Source organism: Heloderma suspectum, chromosome 15 (assembly GCF_057233095.1).
Source record: "Heloderma suspectum isolate Gila_16-S chromosome 15, 16-S_ref, whole genome shotgun sequence".
Taxonomy (NCBI): Eukaryota; Metazoa; Chordata; class Lepidosauria; order Squamata; family Helodermatidae; genus Heloderma; species Heloderma suspectum.
The window spans coordinates 10,294,458-10,313,632 of record NC_139472.1 but is presented as its reverse complement, the minus strand read 5'-3'; the positions used below and the strand labels follow the sequence as shown (position 1 = coordinate 10,313,632).

The following is a 19,175-nucleotide window of genomic DNA, read 5'->3' as shown; positions in this document are numbered from 1 at the left end:
CAGCAGTGGTTAGGCTTCATCTGGAGTACTGTGTGCAGTTCTGGGCACCACATTTTAAGAAGGATGCATCAAACTGGAGAGGGTTCAGGGTGGATGGGAACGAAGATGATCAGGGGCCTGGAAAGAAAGCCCTGTAAGGAGAGACTGAAAGAACTGGGCATGTTTAGCTTTGAGAAGAGAAGACTGAGGGGAGGTATGATAGCGCTCTTCAAGTTCTAGAAAGGTTGCCACAGACAGGAAGGCCAGAATCTCTTCTCGATCATCCCAGAGTGCAGGACACGGAATAATGGGCTCAAGGGACAGGAAGCCAGATTCTGGCTGAACATCAGGAAAACCTTCCTGACGGTTAGAGCAATACGACAATGGAACCAATGACCTAGGGAGGTGGTGGGCTCTCCCACATGGGAGGCATTCAAGATGATGCTGGACAGCCACTTGTCAGGGATGGTCTGACTTGGATTCCTGCACTGAGCAGGGGATTGGACTTGATGGTCTTGTTGCCCCTTCCAACCCTACTTTTCTATGATTCTATGAACATACAGAACAGCAGCAGATCAAAACAGACAACAGATTAGGAGCCAAATGCAGGAAATTGGCAGGTTAAGAAAAGCACAAGGTGAGAGGATGCGAAAGAGTGGAAAGAGTCTTAAAATAGTATAAAAACGAGGAGTGGGGGCTTGGCAGGTCTCCCCGGGGATGGTGTTTCACAAGCTCAGTGCCCTCAGTGAATAGTACATGTGTAGCAGGGCCCGCCATGATGCTGTTGTCTGCCTTGGGGGGCCCCTCATGTGGGATGACCGGGTCTGGGAGCTGCCTGACACTTAAACATCCCACACTGTCCTGGAGAAACACTGTCGGGGGAATTGTGAGGAATTTAAATGGTGGCTCCAGGCCACTTCCTGTTCATTGTGCTGCTGCCATTAGGTAAACCTGGGGTCCACTGACATGGGAAGGCCCTCCAATAGGATGATGTTGTCTCAGCAGGGAGCTAAGAGCCATCTGAAGCCTTATGTGGCCTTCAGCCTGGAAAAAGGCGGGAGCTGGCCCTGGGAACAGCCAGCACACTAAAACCACAGAGATAGGGCAAAGTGGACAGGATGTTTTCAACAGAACTCTGTGCCCTTCCAAGATCTAATCTGTAGCATTTTGGAGGCACTACCAAAAACGGAGAGACCCGCAACTGATTTCAGCTTAGCCAAGAAATTTTGCTGCCTGGCAAAAGACAAAATGGCGCCTCCCATTCCACATGTAGAAGCCAACCTGTCAGTTGAACCTTACTTCAACACCGGAGATAAGGTGGGAGCCTCCAGCCCTTTCTGGGCTAGCGGCCGCATATGGCATTTGGATTTCCGACACACAAAACCACTCTTTTGAACCCATAATTCTCTGCTCCAATGCACACTTCACACGAGGCAAACCCACCATTTTTATTTTCTAAGAATGCCTCTGGGGCCCCCACATGGACCTGCAGAGGTATTCTTGGAAAGAAAGATGGTGCAGCGCTGCAGGGAGGTACATCGCTTTGCAGTGTGCTGGCTTCCTGGTTACGTCTTTGATAAAATTAAAAACAAATCTTATATGTTATTTTAACGTCAGGAGCGCGAGGGAGGCTGCTGAGTGCCAAGGGAAACTGGGCATTCTCGCCCGTCACACCTGAGGACAGCAAGCTAACTTCAGGATCAGGACAGGCTGCCCAGCACAAACTCTGCCCTCCCAACACCTCGCCGCTCCCCAGCATTTGCTGGCTGAGGTGGCCGCCTCACCCTGTCTCATGGTAGGGTTGGCCTGGTTCTAATTCTCTTCCCTTAAAAACGAAGGAAGGTTGGTTACCAACCTCTCACTCCTCTCTCCTCACAAAATGTCACTTATAACCTTGTGGTGGGATCCAAAGGAGAAGAGCAGCGTGTCAAGGGCAGGCGCGGAAGTGTCATGCGGTTAGTCTCTTGGCCCTAAGCAGGCCTTATGTGCGTTGGGGTGAATTCCCAAAGGCCTTGTTCATATCCTGTCACATTGAGCCTGGCGAGGCCCTGTGGTATGCAGCTCAAAATAGAGGCTTCCATGCAGTGCAGGTCAGTTCTGATGAGGCACTTCGGAGGGGAGGGAGAAGAGAAAAAGGGCTCGCTCTCATTTGGAGAAGAAATCAGCGGAGAATCGAATGATCAGTGGTGATTTTCCATCCTCGAATCCCTGAGGCGACTTGCATCAGGCGAAATGACATCATCTGTGGGGCTGTGTGCCAATGGTGGAATGCAGAAAAAGCACAGGATTTGGTTTTGGCTACAAAAGGCAGACTCCTTACCAGAAAATATCAGCATTCATTTTAAGGTTGCTAGTCCTTAGCGTACCGCTGTTAAACTTTCAGTTCATGCTTCATACCTGACTGGACCGGCTCACTTTCACCGCTGGCTATGTGTCTTCCTTGGTCCTGTCTGGCACACTGGAAAATGTTCTCCTGATAACCATGTCTGTATTCTAGGAATGGGTCTCTGAGATGTGCACCATCCTAAGAGCTGTGCACAGCTGTCAATCACATTATCACAGAAACACTCTCCCTCCTGCAGCGGTGTGATCTGAAATGGAGGTCTGTATGTTATCCTGCTGACCCAAGTCCATCAAGGCCTCATCAGAGACTCCCAGGCCTGGCTTTTTCAGAAAGTCCTGTGCTCCTTAGGGCATCGAGTCCCTTTTAGAGCTTTCTAAAAGCCATTGTTAAACATCCAAACTTTGAAAGGGAGGCCTGGGGACTTTTTCACTTAACACAGAGAGCAAAAAGGCAATGGAACTGCTTGTTCTTTCTTGATCAAAGCCAAAAGGAACCATTCGCTGGCATCAAATGCAGATTTCAGCCAGCTGAGGATGGAACCTTTTGTGTAGTCCCTCACTCTCCTTTCCTGCTTCCAAGATGAATTCGATTTGCTCTTCTCCATCTTTTGAATGTCCTTAAATGTTCCTCAGGCCACTGGAGATCATTGGTGTGGTGGGAGTGGGGGATGCGGAAAATGTATTTGCCTCAAGACATTTATGTACTAAGATTTTTTTTAACCCCCTCCCCCCACGTATTCTCCATCAGACGTGTCCTGAATGACTCTATTCTCCCCTCCTCCTTTCTTAAACAAGCAGATAAAGTTATATATTGTATCGCACTTCCGTGAACAGTTGGAAGGTCAGGCCAGTCTTTTAAGCATGTTTGGCTTCCTTCTGGAGAATGTAGTGTAGTTGTGAGAGTGTTGGGCCGGGAGTCGGGAGATCCGGGTTCTAGTCCCCACTCGGCCATGGAAACTCACTGGGTGACTTTGGGCCAGTCACAGACTCTCGGTCCAGCCTACCTCACAGGGTTGTCGTTGTGAGGATAAAAGGGAGAGGAAGAAGAGGATAATGTAAGTCGCCTTGGGTTCCTTGCAAGAGTAAAAAAGACGGGATATAAATAGAATAAATAAAAATAGTACTCTCTTTATTAACCATAGCTAATAGACACTTACTAGGCTGCCACTGAAAATCTGAGCGTTCTTTAAGAACAAGTGGATCCTGCAACAGAATGTTGCAGCATGGAATGTTCCTGTTCAGGGTTCCAGCAGGCCAGCCAGGCCCTCTTCTAGGATATTCCATTCCATCCCAACTTTCCAATCCCCCCCCACCTTAACAGCCAGTCAACATTCTGTGGCTACCGAGCATGCTCAGATCTCATTCGCCTGTTTTGGGGTTTCCCCCCTTTAATTTTTCCCCCTAAATTTTTTTCCGGTGCTTTTACCGACTTCAGCCTAAAACCTAGGAGGACAATCTGAAATGTAGCTCCCCCCCCCCCCCGGGGAAGAACTTCTTCTGAGCAGGCGGTGGTGTCCAGGTTTGGCAGGCAACGAAAAAAAGAAACGTAGAAAGATCCAGACGAGTGAACTGCAGCAAACTGAGTGTTACAGAGGGGTCGGAAAATGGGGTCAGAATAGCTGGTGGTGACACAACCAGCTGATCCAGCCCTCCCCCTTGGAGAAGATTTTGTCTTCTAGTTATGGGGTGGAGATTTATTGCCCTCTCAGCCAAGAGATTCTTGCCAGTGTGATTGGTTAGGCTGAGCCAGTCCTGTTTGAGATGCTAAGGTGAATTTTTTGCACACGTTCTTGGGGGGAGGCAAAATTGGGCTTTTCAAGAATGCACCCCCCAAGTCACTTTCTTTGTGCCTTCCTCCTTCTCCCATCTCCGCCCCCATTTTAAGACTGTTCTTCACTGTGTGATCTCATTGTGCAATCGCCTTGTGCATGTGGCGACATCATAGCACCACCGAGCCAATCAAGATTTGGCCCTGTGATGATGTCACGGTGGGCAAATGAAGCCAACACCTGGCCCTCTGTTTAAAGCGGTCTGAAAGAAGGAGAGGAAACCCTCCCTGTTGCCAAGACAACCATTCCTCGGCAACAGGAATGTTCCTCACCTCCTCACTCCCGTGGACAGTTTTGCGTCCCCCCCAAATAAACAAAAAATGACAAACGTTCATGGAATTCCAGACACATTTCAGCTCAGCACTAATTTATACAGCCTGTCAGGGTTGCTGCTGAATGACGAATGTTGCTCCCTTTTATGCGCTGCTGTTATTCTCCCCCGGAGCTAGGCCATATCAACGTGTTGTGTGTCGCAATAGCAAAACACAGCTGCTAGAAGGCCTGCCTTGTGTTACTGCTGAGTAGAGGTGCCAGGTTTCTGGTGTGAGTCATAGGGCAGGGCATAGAGATATGGCAGAATGGGCTAGCATGATGTTTTGGGGTTGCCAACTCTTAAAAGAGGAACGTCTGACACCCCAGTAGGGCCCGGGGACAGAGGGGTAGAACTCAAGATATTGAAGGCAAAGGACAAGGAACAAATGCAGGGGGGAAGCCATGTGATCTCCCTGTTATTCCACTGGGAAAAATGAGAATTTGAGAAAACAGGGGGGCGGGGGGCAGGGGACGTCTTATGCAATATTTTTTCTTCCATAATAGTGAGCAATTTTTTTAAAAAGTACAATTTCACAGTAATAAGCAGAGAGCTTCGGCTATTGGGCGGTATAGAAATAAATAAATAAATAAATAAATAAATAAATAAATAAATAAAATAATACTGCTGCAAAACTCTGAGACCCATGATTCAAATATTTGAGGCTTGCTGATGGCCCTGAGATTTAAATCTGTGGCCCTTAGGCCTTGAGAATGGATCCCCAAAATGGAGTCTTGGCACCCATGCTGGAGATCTGTCAGGCCTACGAAGCCACCAAATGTTTTGTTCCTGCCAGGTGGCTCTGCCTTACTAGGAGCTGTCCAGTGAGTGAAAGATCAGTGTATTCAGGACAGCGGGGGAGCTGTCCAACTAGGAGTCACAGAGAGATGTTGCTTCAGCACTGCTTAGGTTTCATCTGAGCACTTTTATTTTTGGTGTTGTTGCTCCATCCCTTCCTGGCCTGTCATCAGGGCTCTGATCTAGAGCACTTGAGGAATTGGGCATCCTACTTATGACTAGGGCTCAGGGAAAGTTGTCCTTGGGTGCCAGGTGGGTACTCTGCCTCCATCTCTGAGTTTCCATTTGGACATGCCGCCTCCTCTGCTCTGGGGTCTTGAATGTGAGCTTGGGTGTCCAAAGCAAGGGCATGAGGTGAGTCAGCATGTAACAGTTCCCTCAAACTGTTCAATCAGGGTGTCTTCCAAGCTGTTGGTCTTGGGAGAATTATTTGTCTTCGCTGACTCCTCTGGAATCCCATTGGTATTGGGGCCCAGTTTTTCCTCTGAGGTCCCATGCAGTTCAGGGTTTGTTAGATGGTGGGACACAACTAAAAATATATATGAATTCTGAACACATGGCTCATAAGTTGTCATGTGGTCTTGGACATGAAATTTAGTTTCTTGAGACACTACACTTCCATTAAACCAAAGCCCCGCCCAGGACTAGCAAAAACCAAAATAAAATATGCAGAAATATGAAGGGAAGGGTAGACTCAGTTGTGCAAAATAAGGGGAATTGAACAAATGTGTTCAGTGTGTGCCACTGTTCTGGTCACAGGATCCAGGTTTCGTTGGCACAGAATTTGGATTATTTTAAAAAGGTAAAGGTGTCCACAACTAGTCGTGTCCGACTCTAGCGTGCGGTGCTCATCCCCGTTTCTAAGCCGAAGAGCCAGCGCTGTCCGAAGACGCTTCTGTGGCCATGTGGCTGGCATGACTGAACACCGAGGTGCACGGAACGCTGTTACCTTTCCCGCTGAGACGGTACCTATTTATCTACTTGCAATTTCTTGCTTTCAAACTGCTAGGTTGGCAGGAGCTGGAACTGAAGACAGGAGCTCACTCTGTCATGCGGCACTCGGGTCTCGAACTGCTGTCCTGCCGACCTTCCAGTCTGCAGTTCAGCGTCTTAACCGCTAAGCCACCGCGGCCCTCCCATTCCAAAGCCCAATTGTGTAATTAATTACTTAATTACTTAATTAATTAAAATATTTTGGGATGTCCCTCCACTCAATGAGCACCCTAGGCAATGTAAAATAATAACAATACAGCTAATAAAATACATAAAAATACCAACACCTCAAACACTTTTACAACCAGGGATTCATAATAAAAAGAGAGAGCAGCATTAGCTATTAAAACCTTGACAGGACAATATCATCTTCATCAGCCATCTAAAGGGCACTAAAGAGGAGGCAAACCAAACAGTCCACAACTGGGATTGTGCCACTTGTGTAAGGTGAATGTGTGAAAGCGTGTTACCTGATCTTTCTTTTTCTCCTTCTCTTTGCGTTCTCTCCCCCTCCCTCCAGTCGTTTATGAACACCGATCACGGCTAGAACGATCCTTGCAGAAGGAGCGAGGAGAGCACAAGAAGACGAAAGAAGGTGAGTGTTCCAGCCAAGTTGGCGACCAGGGCCTGAGGTAGATTTGAAGAACTGTTTGCTCTAAGGAGGATGCGCACCACGTTGGGTGGCTCCAGGGCTGTCCCAAGACATTATTCTGCCCAAAGCAGAGCATCAAATGATGCCACCCCCACCCCCCACGAATCGATGTGCATAGTATCCAAAGCCAAGTCATTTTGATCCATGAGGCAGAAAACCCCACGAGCCCCTCTCCCCATCCCCGGCAGCAGAAATGCAATAATAACTAAATCACTAACAATTTGCTGCCCTTTTATGACATCCCAAATCTGCTGCCTGAGGCAGCTGCCTCACTCTGCCTCATGGTAGGGCCGGCCCTGGGTGCGTCCCATCTATATCGTTCCAAGGGCCAGCCCTGGCAGGCGGTGTGGGAAACGTAGGGGGCATAGGCAGGGAGCAGTGCTAAGTTGTGGAGGGCAGAGCTGTGTGCACCCCATGGCCTGTCCTGCACCCCCTAAGCCAATCTGCTTCCCTCTGGCAATGGCACAAGGCCCTTCACTGCATCAGTGCTGACGTGCGATTCATTTGCCAGTCCAGTCACTTTGTATATGTAGAATTGGGGGTGGGGGCAGACCACCTTGTGCTTTGCCTCAGGGTCAGAAAAATGTCTTGGGCCAGCCTTGGTCCCAATTATGCCCCTTTCATGGCCTCCGTTCCCTCATCTTCGGGTTTTCATACCAGCTTCCCTGATGCTGCAGAGAGCGTGAGCGAGCACTTGAACTTCCATTAGTAACCCTCAGCACTCGGCCGCATTGCCCCTTTTGAAAGGAAGAAAGAAGCAATTTATTACAAGCCTGGCTTGACTTGTGCGTCTTAAGCGGTTGCAAAAGATCAATATGGCAATTGGAGTGTTTGTCGAGGGCTTTCAAGAGGTTCGCCAGTGATCTCTAATCATCATAAATAAAGATGTTTCCTTCTGCCACGTGTGCTGACTGGTTAATCTCCGCTTTGCTTGGCTTTTGCAGAAGAAGCTGCGAAGGACTGATTTGTTTTTGTGAAATTCCACAGCAGGGGTGCACTAGGGTGGCCAGGTGACCTACTTTTCAGAGGACAGTCCTCTGTTTGAAAGTGTCCTCTATCTCAGCAGGTGTCCAGGCCAAATCCAGTTTAAAGATTCAGAACCATCAGAAGGAAGAGTTGGGCCTTCTTGGAGTTGCTCATCAACTGTTAGCCCCTGGGCAGCAAGGATGCAGTCCATCTTGTCCATCTTTTCCACTATGGCAGTGTATTTGTATATAAATTATCGTTATTTCTAATTGTGCAGTGTTGCACGTACATTTGCATAGGCAAACGTCATGCACAATTGTGTCCTCGTTTCGCCTTTCTTATGGGGATACGCTTCCTCTTTTTCGGCCATGGGTAAATGGCCACCCTATGCACAACCTGTGGGCTGCAGGTTGTCAGGGTGGAAACTGAGCCCATAGAGCCCCAGAGCAGTTCTGATTCTGAGGAAGAGCAACAACCCGTGGGGGAGGAGCTCGCTCATCTCTCACAGGCACAGCGGCAGGGAGAGACTCCTCCTGCCTGCATTCTTGGGAGAGAGAGCGACCCTGGCAGCGAGAGAGTGGGGAGGGGGCCTTGCTGGACGCTCGGCGCAGATGCAGGGAGCGGCGCCAGATGGAGGGCGCCCAGAGGAGGCGCTCTGCCCGCTTGGCTCTACGATAACAGTCGCGTCCCAAGGACCCCAGAGTAAGAGGGAGGACCTCTCCATAGCCCATAAGTTCAGCATCTTCCCGCGCTTCTCCTTCAAACGGGGACCAACTGCCTAACCTGGAGCTTAGGCTACTCTGCTAACTACCCCAGTGCAGTCCCTTGCTTAGTCGCTGGTGATTAGCATCTGAAGTTGTAAAAGGAATAAAGCCTTGGAAAGAATCCTTTTCATCTGTGTCTTGAGTTGGCTATTGGAGGGGACCGTAAGAGGCAGCTAGGGCGCTCGTGACACAGGTACTCTCCCCAGGAAAAAAAGCAGCCGCTGGAAAAAAAAATGCAGTGCCATGATGCTGATGGTGTCAGTAAAGTAGGATCAAAGCTGAGGGGGTCAGGAGGAAGCGGCCCCCTCCGCACTTGCCCATGACTCCTACTTACCGCCAGGCCTGTAGCCAGCCTAAAAGTTTAGGGGGCTGCCAAAAAGTCGGAGGCAGTTCGACTGGTCTGCAGGCCTTTTAAAGACAAAATTGCAAACTGTTTTTTTTTTTATTATTTGTTTGTAAAAAGAAATTAGGGGGGAAGTGAATTTAGCGGGGGCAAACGCCCCCTAGCCCACCCCTGGCTGCAGGCCCACTTCCTACATTGGCCTCCTCCATCTCTCGGTGACTCTGAAGCAGCCTGGATTGCTGCTTTACTGCCACTGAGGGCGGGGTGGGGCTTTAGCCTCCTCCCACTTCCGGTAACCCTGAAGCAGTGACAATGCCCCACAGCCAACCCTCACTGCGGCCCTCAGGGCTGCGAAGGTTGTGCACCCCTGTTCTACAGGATGTCATGCGGAGGAGTGTCTTTGCAGGGTGTCGGTCTTCATTCTTGAAGGATGTTTGCTGCCCCCCACCAGGTAATGGGAGGACGGAGGTGAGACATTATCCTCCCACTATCAGAGGCACACTTGAAAGGAACACGAGACAGGGCCTTCTCGGTGGCAGTTCTGAAGCCTTGGAACTGGCAAGTCCTGGGTTCAAATTTCTCTTGTTTGCCATGAACTTGCTAAGTGTTTTTTTTTTTTAGGCAAGCTGGTATCAGCCCTTGATTAAATAATTTCCCAAATGTCTATGTTGCCAGTCGGGACAAAAACCCTCCAGAGGCGGCTTACATCAAAGCAACAAAACAATAAATCAAATATCAATACAACCACAATCCCAAACAAAACCATTAAAAGCACGATGTCATTAAGACCGTAGCAGTGAAAACAATACTGAGCATCATGTATTATCAGTTTATTGATCTGCCTCATAATAGCATTGTGTATTAAAAAGCAGTTTGAAATAAAAATAAGATGTCAAGGTGCCTTTTGAAAGCCACTAGAGTAAGGGGGAGGCATACCTATCTCCATAGAGAGGGAATTTCACAAGCATGGGGCCACTCCCAAAAAGGCTCTCCCTCTCCAGGTCTGGTGGGCCCATGAGCAGAGTGTCTCAGGCTGATCTCAAGGCCTGGGCAAGTTCATATAGGTGCAGGCGATCCTTTGAATAACCTGGTCCCAAACTGTTTAGGACTTTAAAGGTCACTACCAGCACTTTAAACTGGGCCCAGAAATGTATAGATAACCAATATAGGTGGTACAGTATAGGTATTATATGCTCTAGCCACTTAGTTCCCACTCCAGCATTCTTAGCCCCTCTACCTTGTAGGTTGTCATAAAGATTAAGAGAAAAGTAAGAAAATGATGTGAAGTGTTTTGAACACTCTAAAGTTCTATTATTATTATTATTATTATTATTATTATTATTATTTCTTCTTCTTCTTCTTTTTCTTCTTCTACTTCTTATTTTTGGACTTGGTCCTGTTTGATTTCTTCCCCCCACCCCACCCCTAACACTAGGATGGAAGAAACTCTTGAGTTTTTAAAGACTGAGTTTTTATTTGCTTTTCCAGGGAATTTTTTTTCAAACGGTGCATTCCATCCTATTGGGTTCATAGGCTTTTGGCTGGCTTCCTCCTGAAAATGTAAACCAGATTCTGGTAAATTCCGTCTCACTAATTTTCCCAATTTATTTTTTGCTTTTTAGATTTTTTAGTGTACAAGCTAGAGGCTCAGGAAGCCCTCAACAAGGAAAAGGTGGGTAAAACTAGTTTCTTTTGAGTGTGAGAAAGAGAGAGAGAGAGCTCACATACAAAGGACTATTGTCTTTTCCTCATTGTCGTTCAAATGTTATTGTTTATAGCCAATGGCCATTACAATAGAAACACAAGAAAACATATTTATAAAACATTGAACAATCAATCCAGTAAAACACAAGTAGGGCCTTGGAAATATAAATAAAAGGTTTTAAACATATGTTTAAATTAGAAAACAGAACTCCCCTTAGCTTTTGTCTCTGATGTGATTCAGAAACTTTGTTGCAGCTAGCCTGAACAGAGCTACTTTGTAAATGACAAATTTATCTGTATCTGCCAGCATCTTTTGATTCTTCCATCGTGCTGGATTAACCATTATGCTAACTATCCCATAGAGTAGGGTCCCAACCAAATGTAATGATCTGGGCATTTCTCAATGGCTTCTTTTTGCCGTTCGGATTCCTGGTTTAAAAAGCCAAGCGTACGCATGAGCTTTGTGCAAAGCGGTGAAACAAACCAGGAAGCTGCACTTAACCGTAGCTCCCTCTTCCAGAATCTGCAACCTGTTTCTTTGATCACACGTGCCTGTAAACATGCATCTACACACGTGTACTCTAAGGGGTGCAAACAGACTAGGATCGTGGGCAGAGGCAGATGGTGCATGATGCCAGACTGAAGTGGGAAAATCAGCTCAAGACCGCCAACAAAGCTTTAGCTTGAGGCGCACATGTTTTATTTTACCACCAATGTTTATAGAAAGGAATTGTGGATTACAATACCACCCCTTAACACTGTATCAGCCAACTATTCCTAATGATGAGGAGAGGGAAAGAGAGAGAGAAAGACGATGAACGTTGGGAGTTATAGTTTACCAATAAGTTTCGGGGACATAAGCCAGTGGCTGATCAGGGATTTGAGCATGCCACATATCTACGCTGGTTCTTTCCAGTTTTCTGGGCATTCTGAAAGGATTCTCCCCCACCCCATTACTTAGAATGCAATTTCGGAAGGAGCAGTTGGGATCCTTCAGCGAAAAGGGCTCGATGATGTGTTTATCCAGAATTTGGATAACTCTTTTTAATGGAGTTTGGGAGTGGCTCGCGCACTCCCCTTGATGTGAAGGCGCTTCGCAGTAGGAGGGGGCAGTTAACCCTCATATGCTTTTCATTTGCATGGCTAAATGAATAACTGTTCTGCATTCGGAGACCTCAGATTTACACTCCCACATGCCCACGGTCACCTCTCTTGGTGTCACGTTCCCTTGGCCCCCTCCTTCCTCATGCGCACATACACAAGAAGAGAGGCTTCAGTCTCATGCCTTTAATTCACTACCAACAAGTTCATTACAGATGCAAATCCTCAAAGAGTCTCAGACTACAAAGGAATAACAGCAGGGGATCCAAATGGGAGCTATGATGTTGCCAGCAGTTTGAAACAAGAACTTGCTGGCTAGAATAACTTAGGGAGGGATGCCCCTCCTTTCCAGGGATGCTCCCCTATGTCGACCGTCATGCATCGCCAACCGGGTCTATGGTCTGAGCTCTGCCTCTAACTTTTCCCTCTTCTCTCTGCGCCGCAGTCTAGCATCCCTCATGTTACCCCCCACCCCACAGACTCTCCTCCTCCTCCTTCTGCTGGGTTCTCACGGAGGAGGGAAAGTGTGTGTGAGGGTCTTCAGGCCCAGCCATCTGGGCGCTAGCAACCTGAGAAACATACCTATCCATATCTGAACTCGCTCGGGAAGTTGCCTTCCCTGGTTCTGGCTGTTCCCCTTCTGAATCTGAACTGCTAACTATCTCCATACGCCCAGAATCAATCCTGACACTTGGTAACCACCCAGGCTCCCTGCCTGCCTGATTTTATTTCTTAAGAGTTTGTAAATTATTATTTTTTAAACTGGGGGGCTTGCTTGCTGCGAAGTGAAGGGGGTGTCCTCTTTACTTGGGTTCAAAAGAGTGGCTTTGTGTTTTGGAGCTCAGAGTCCACCTCGGTCTTGTACTTCGATTCTTGAGGAGGTTGCTTTCCTTTTGGTCTTACCATTTTGCCTTCTGGGAAATGAAGGTTTGGTGACTGGCCATGCTCCCCATGGCATCCATTTTGTGAATGTGCAAGCCCTCCATGGCATCCATTTTGTGAGACCACCCACAACACTCTCTCAAATTTCCAGATTTGTCCACCAACCCAAAACTTTTGGGGATCCCTGGTAAAATTTCAGCATTCCAGACCTCAATTACTCATGAATCAGTCTTGTCCCTGTTAATATTTTTCAGGCTGTGCTTAGCTGAGCTTTAGGACAAGGGTTTCACCCCCCTTAGAGGGGGAGAGTTCCATTCTCCTTAGAAACATAGGAAACTGCCTTATAATCAGTCAGACCATGGGTCTGTGTTGCCCAATATTGTCTACTTTGAATGGTTGCAGTGCTCAGGGTCTCAGGGAAAGAAGGTTCTTTTGCATCCCCTGCTCCCTAATCCTCCTAACTGGAGATACTAGGAATTAACCTGGTGCCTACAGCATGCAAAGCATGTGCTCTAACCACTGAGCCGTGGTCTGTTCCTTTGCAAGAGAGTAACAGCTGTCTGCAATAAGTAGAGCCAGCTGGAGAACATGCAGCCAGCTCCCTGTTTATGCACCATTAGGAGGAGATGTCCTCAGATTCCTTCTATACATTGACTCCTTCTGATGATGGTTATTATCTTTTCATTCCAGCAAGATTCCATGAACAGATATGGTGCCCTGAGCTCTCAGCATAAGATACTAAAGGTAAACAGACTTTCTTGCTCCTTCTTTTTGCAATCTGGAGGCTACGGGTGGGGAACATATGACCCTGCAGATGTGGTTTCACTACAACTCCCACTGTCCCCGTTCATTGGCCATGCTGGCTGGGCTGATTGGAGCTGGAGTCCAACTACATCTGGAGGGCAACAAGTTTCCCACCCCTGGTCTAAGCCATTCCATATTTTCCTCTCTTATGCAGGCCAAGGTTTTTCTGAAGCTTGTGTGCAAACATTTCTGGTAGAAGCATCTAAAATTAAGCATAGTGTAATGATAGTGGATAGAGAGAAGTTGTTCTCCCTCTCTCATAATACTAGAACATCGCGTCATTCAGTGAAGCTGGATGGTGGGAGATTCAGGACAGACAAAAGGGAGTACCATTTTACTTTTACATCACGTAGTTAAATTATGGAATTTGCTTCCATGAGATGCAGTGATGGCCACCAAGTTTGTTCTGTCATCCACTCACTGATGGAATTGGATTTTTTTTTTAGCCAGAATTTTGTTCTTCTTGCGCTACTTCGCACTTGCACAAATGTGCCAATCTACATTAGTTAAGTGTGCATTTGCGCAAATCCCCCCTCCCTGGGAAAAACCAGTCCGCAGGTCTATGGAATCTGGAAAAAGCAGGTCCTCTCTGGAATCTGCAGAACAGGTTCATAAAAATCCAAGCTAATTTGAATCAGTTGTGGATTTCCCCCTACCCTGAAAACCAGTTGGTGGAGAACAATGGCGGCAAGCCTTCCCCAACCTGGTGCCCTCCAGATGTGCTGGGCTACAACCTTCAGCATCTAATGAGGTTGCAATGGGGAAGAGGAGGAGCAATTCCAGGGCACTCTTGTCAGTGGGCCCCTGCTGGGGTGTGGGCCCTCGGCAGGTGCCCAAACATACCTACCCTTGTGCTGGCCTTGTACAGAGAAAACAGCAGGCCAGGCTTCTTGGCAGCTAACCTTGGAGCTGGTTGTTATCCCCTACTATTTGCTGCCAATCAAACTGCTGTTACAGGGACAGCTACAGGGTGCCAGTTCAAAAGCTGATAAATGCTAAATGCAGGGCATGAAAACGCTTCAGCAGTAAGTCCAATGGGAACAGATCCCCAGCTTATTAGATTCAGAGTGCCAAACCCTTTATACTGTAATGCGCTCTACGTGGGGTTACCCTTGAAGACGGTTCGGAAGCTGCAGCTGGTACAGAACGCGGCGGCTCGCCTGATTAAAGGCAGCCGCCGGCGAGATCACATCACTCCAATGCTGAAGGAGTTGCACTGGTTACCAGTTGTTTTCCGGGCCAAATTCAAGGTGTTGGTTTTGACCTTTAAAACCCTATATGGTTCCGGCCCAACCTATCTTAAGGAGCGCCTCCAGCAGCACCAGACAGGCCGCTTAACAAGATCAGCCTCGGATGACCTTCTCTCTGTCCCATCAGCCAGGACAGCTAGACTGGTGGGGACGAGGGAGAGGGCCTTTTCTGTGATGGCCCCCACTCTGTGGAACTCCCTCCCTAGGGAACTCCGCCATGCCCTCTCTTTAATGAGCTTCTGTCGTGCATTAAAAGCGTGGTTGTTCAGGCAGGCATTTGGGGTGGGTTAGGGTATTTTAGAAAATGTTTTTACTGTAGAATTTTATTGTTTTAAACTGTTTTATTGTATGTTGTACATTGCCCAGAGTGGCTGCGTGACCAGCCAGATGGGCGATTAATAAATTTAATAAAAATAAAAAATAAAAAAATAAAATTAACAATCCACACATGAAAATAGACACGTGCCCATTCTCTCACCAAGGATCACTGCCCACCCCTGACCCAGCTGGGGTTAGGGGCAGGTGACCAGGGCATCGTCTGCCTGGGGTACCAGGCTCCAGGGGGACACCTGTCCCATACTATTTTCAAAACTATCAACTTCGCAGCTAGCGGCTGAAATACGTTTTGCAAACAGTTCACTTGCAAAGCTGGTGACAATGACCCGCAGTGCAGTAACGTGGGGGCGTTTGTGTTCAGATCCACGCTTACGCATTTCTCGGCTTCCCTGACCAGAATAAAGCCTGCGTGCAAATCGTGCGGCAAAGTCAGGTAAGCTGCTACAAATGCAAGTCAGAAAGAAGTCTTTACAAGTTCTTTACAAAGTGAGGAAGGTTTACAAATGGAGGAAGAGCCCAAAAGGAGATATTTACAAATGGAGGAAGAGCCCAAAAGGAGATATTTACAAACTGAGAAAGAGCCAAAAATGCTCTTTAGGCATTTGGTTAGGGCCGGTCATGCCACCCGCCACCCCCCCACCCCCGCCAACATGAGTCACTTGCTAAAGGCGTACAGCACTGGCTGCATGCTGTATAAGTGTATTCTGCGATTGCTTGTCTTCCACCAATCTAAAAGCCAAGTGGGCACTTTGTTCTTTTGGTTAAAGATATACGTGTAACTGACCAACGTCCATTTATCTGCAGTTCCAAATACATTGGAGCAACCACAATGTGTGACTCTGCAGGCTGTGCACTCCATGGCACCTTAATTTCACAAGTACACATTGCTATGCATGTGCATTGGAGACAACATGCATCCAACAGCCACTCAGAGATTTAACTTCTAGGGCCCAACTAGACATCTAGCTTCAACGGGGGATCAACACATCATTAGCAACCTGGTCTGCTTAACTACTAGAAGGCACGTGTTCTGCCCCAAGGGGTGACTTGGGGTTCTAGCACAAGTAGGGGGGTTGAGGCAAGAGTGGGGGTTCTGTGTTTACTTGGGGCTTGCAGGGGAAGCTGATAGCATTTGATGGAATCAGATCAAGGCAGGTAATGTCCAGTCTAATAAGCAGCTCAGCCTATAACTAGTCAAGTATGTAGGTCGAGACATAATAGGCAAAGACAAGGCAGAAGCTCTCATAGGCAGAGGGAAGATGAAAACAGGACCTGGGACAGCCTAAGTTGGTCCTGCTGGCTGGAGCTCTCTTCTACTAGGGCAATAGGAAGATGTTGTCTCAGCAGGCCAACTAAGGCCAACTGAAGCCTTATGTAGGCTGACAAGGCCTGTAGTGTGGTCAGTTCCATCCCTCCTGGAGGAGTTGATTGGACTGTTAGAGGGGCCTTGCCTTGTTTTGCAGTCTTAGGCTTCTGTGAGGCTGTGGGTTGGAGGTTCTCTGAGTTGGAGGATGATGGCAGGGCTGTGTCCTCTGGCCGGGAAGGCCATGGATAAGGTACTGACTGCCCCTGTGCCTTGTTTTCATCGGTGTCTTCTGCAGCCCACTGAAAGGGCTGTGGGCCGAGGGTCATGACAGGCAGAGTTCCTTTTCTAGTAGGGCAAAGTTCAGTTCAGTTGCTGGTCAGGTGAAGCAAGGCAATGTTCAGATTCCAGGTAGTTCCCTGGATAGTTACACAGCAGGCTCAAAAGTTGCTTGAGCAACAGAGAACCCCTGGCTGAGATCAAATTGGGCTCCAGCTCAGTTTGAGCGCACTGTGCAGCCTCTGCTGGGAACAGCCTCTTCTGATGAAAGGTGCCTTGCCTGTTTCAGCAGCTGATGGCTGCGATGGTGTGGAGGAAGCTGTGGTTCCGTTGGGGCTCCTGGGACAGAGCCTTGGATTCTGAGGATGGCTGCGTGACCTCCTTAGGCCAGGGAGTTGGTAGCAAGATTGGCTCCTGATGAGGAGGGGCTCCCAGGAAAGCAGGGTCATCTGGAGTTGGCATGGGGGGGGGCATTTTCTCTCCTTCCATGGCCTCATCCCCCAAACTTGGGGAGTTTGACTTTGGGGTCATGACACCACGGGGGGCTGATTTTGATCAGGAATGCAGAGCATGGGGGGGGAGTTTTAACCCTTTCCTCCCCCATCATGGTCCTGAGGACGTTTGCGCTACCTTCCGCAGCTTCTTTTAACCCCTGGAAGGAAAGTTCCCCTTGGCGTAAAGGGGGGCTGTCCTTCTGGGGCTAATAGTGTGTGTGGGAGGAGGGCTTTCACAGGGAAGATGATGGGAGAGGGAAGGGTTAACCACCCCTCACTACTACCCATTTTTGAAAATAACACAGACATGGTAGTTAATGATGCATTTCGCATTATATCTAATTTGGCTTCTGGAGAACCCTGGAGAGAGAATCAAACCCTCCAGAATGGTCATTTGAGTAACTCTCAGTCACATTATTTCTTTTAAACAAGGCATTCCACAAAAAGCAACAATAGGAACAAAACAGGGACCATGATTTCCCAGGGAAAGTGATTGCCAAATATAAAGCATATGGAATAGACCAGGGGTGGGAAGAAGGGAGATTGGGATCTGCTGGTAGATCTCTGGGTAATTTGCAGTAGATCTCCAATACTCCCAATACTTTTAATGACAGCAAATAACATTTCAAGGAGAAAAAAAAAGTTTCTGGCACAACAGGACTTGTTCTGATTGCATATGTCTTGGCCTCAGTGTTCCTCCTCTGTAAAATAGGAATACTAATTGGTTCCTTTTTGGCCAGGTCTTGATTCAGCTCTGCTGGTCAATTTTTAGAGTGTAGTGTTGGTTAGAACTAGGGATGTCGGAGAAATCTGCAATGGAACCAAATGAGTTTGGATTTTCATGAATCCGACCCACGGATTCCTCAGCAGGCTGGCTTTTCCCCTGGTAGATTCTGGGGACTTGCAAACCATTTTTCTACCTTTCCTGAATTTTGTGCCAAGTTTGTCATTGAAAAATATACACAGTAAAAAAAAATCCTGCCAAAAACGCACATAAAGTGTAAAATGTGCAGTTGGGGGCAATTTGTGCATTTTCACACATGCAAATTTGCTCGAATGCGCATTTGCGCAAATACGACTTTGTGCGAATTCAGAAGCAAAAAAATCCAATTCCATCATTAGGCGGATGATGGAATAAAAGATGCCTGACAATCTGCGAAACACAGATGGAACAGATTTTATACAATCCATAATCCCTAGTCAGAACAATCCCTGTTCTCTCCTAAGTCACATGGATATGCCAGTGCATGATACAGGAGGCGCAGTGGATAATGGCCTCTACCCCCTGAGCTGCCATTTTGTGTGTGGCTTTGGTTTGGTAGGCCTCGGCATTCATAGATCACGCAAACCTGAAGCCTGTCCAGCCTTGGAATGGACCAGATCCTTGTGACTGCACTGCCAAAACAAAGACCACCACCACGACAGATCCCAGTAAACCTTGAAACACGGGGTGTTTCAGTTTGTTTGTGTTTTAAACTTTAATAGGCTGGAAAGAGAAGCATGGAAGCCCACTTTTATGTTTCACTTGGGGCCATGTACCACAGATTAGTTATGCCCTCTTTATTTCTGTAAATGGAAAATGCTTTCTTTCTTTCTTTCTTTCTTTCCCTCTCTCTCTCTCTCTCTCTCTCTCTTCCTTCCTTCCTTCCTTCCTTCCTTCCTTCCTTCCTTCCTTCCTTTTTAAAGATAAAACAATGCAGGCTGATGTTCGCCCACCCTTGCTTTATATGATAAAACTGAGAGCCCCTGTATTTCCCTATTATGGGCCCCCTTCTTTCTGCACCCTTTCTCAAGCTCGGTGCTGAAACGCCCGGAGAAATCCTTTTGTGCCACGCCGCTGACCCGGAATTCACCTCCTTTGGCGTTCCCATAGTAACTTGCAGCCATTCTGCTACACTGGACTTGGCAGCACCAAGTATATATGCAGATTGATGGGTGCGCAGGTGAACCTCTGGCCCCTTGTAAACAATAGATCATTCCCTACAACCATTCCGATGTGAAGGTTAGGAGAGTGTGTGGGGAACAGAATGGAGAGGAGGCAAGGG

The 19,175-nt window shown here is 47.7% G+C and overlaps 1 protein-coding gene across 3 annotated transcripts in view; it reads left to right on the top strand.

The window, feature by feature from the left end:
- Nucleotides 1-19,175, top strand: part of LOC146335328 (uncharacterized) — a 57,598-nt gene that overhangs the window by 14,259 nt on the left and 24,164 nt on the right. For all 3 annotated transcript variants that reach the window (XM_084822226.1, XM_084822228.1, XM_084822227.1), the window contains 3 exons: nucleotides 6,773-6,847; nucleotides 10,600-10,649; nucleotides 13,355-13,408. In XM_084822226.1, coding sequence (XP_084678352.1) covers nucleotides 6,773-6,847; nucleotides 10,600-10,649; nucleotides 13,355-13,408 — 179 coding nt within the window. The remainder of the gene's footprint in view (nucleotides 1-6,772; nucleotides 6,848-10,599; nucleotides 10,650-13,354; nucleotides 13,409-19,175) is intronic.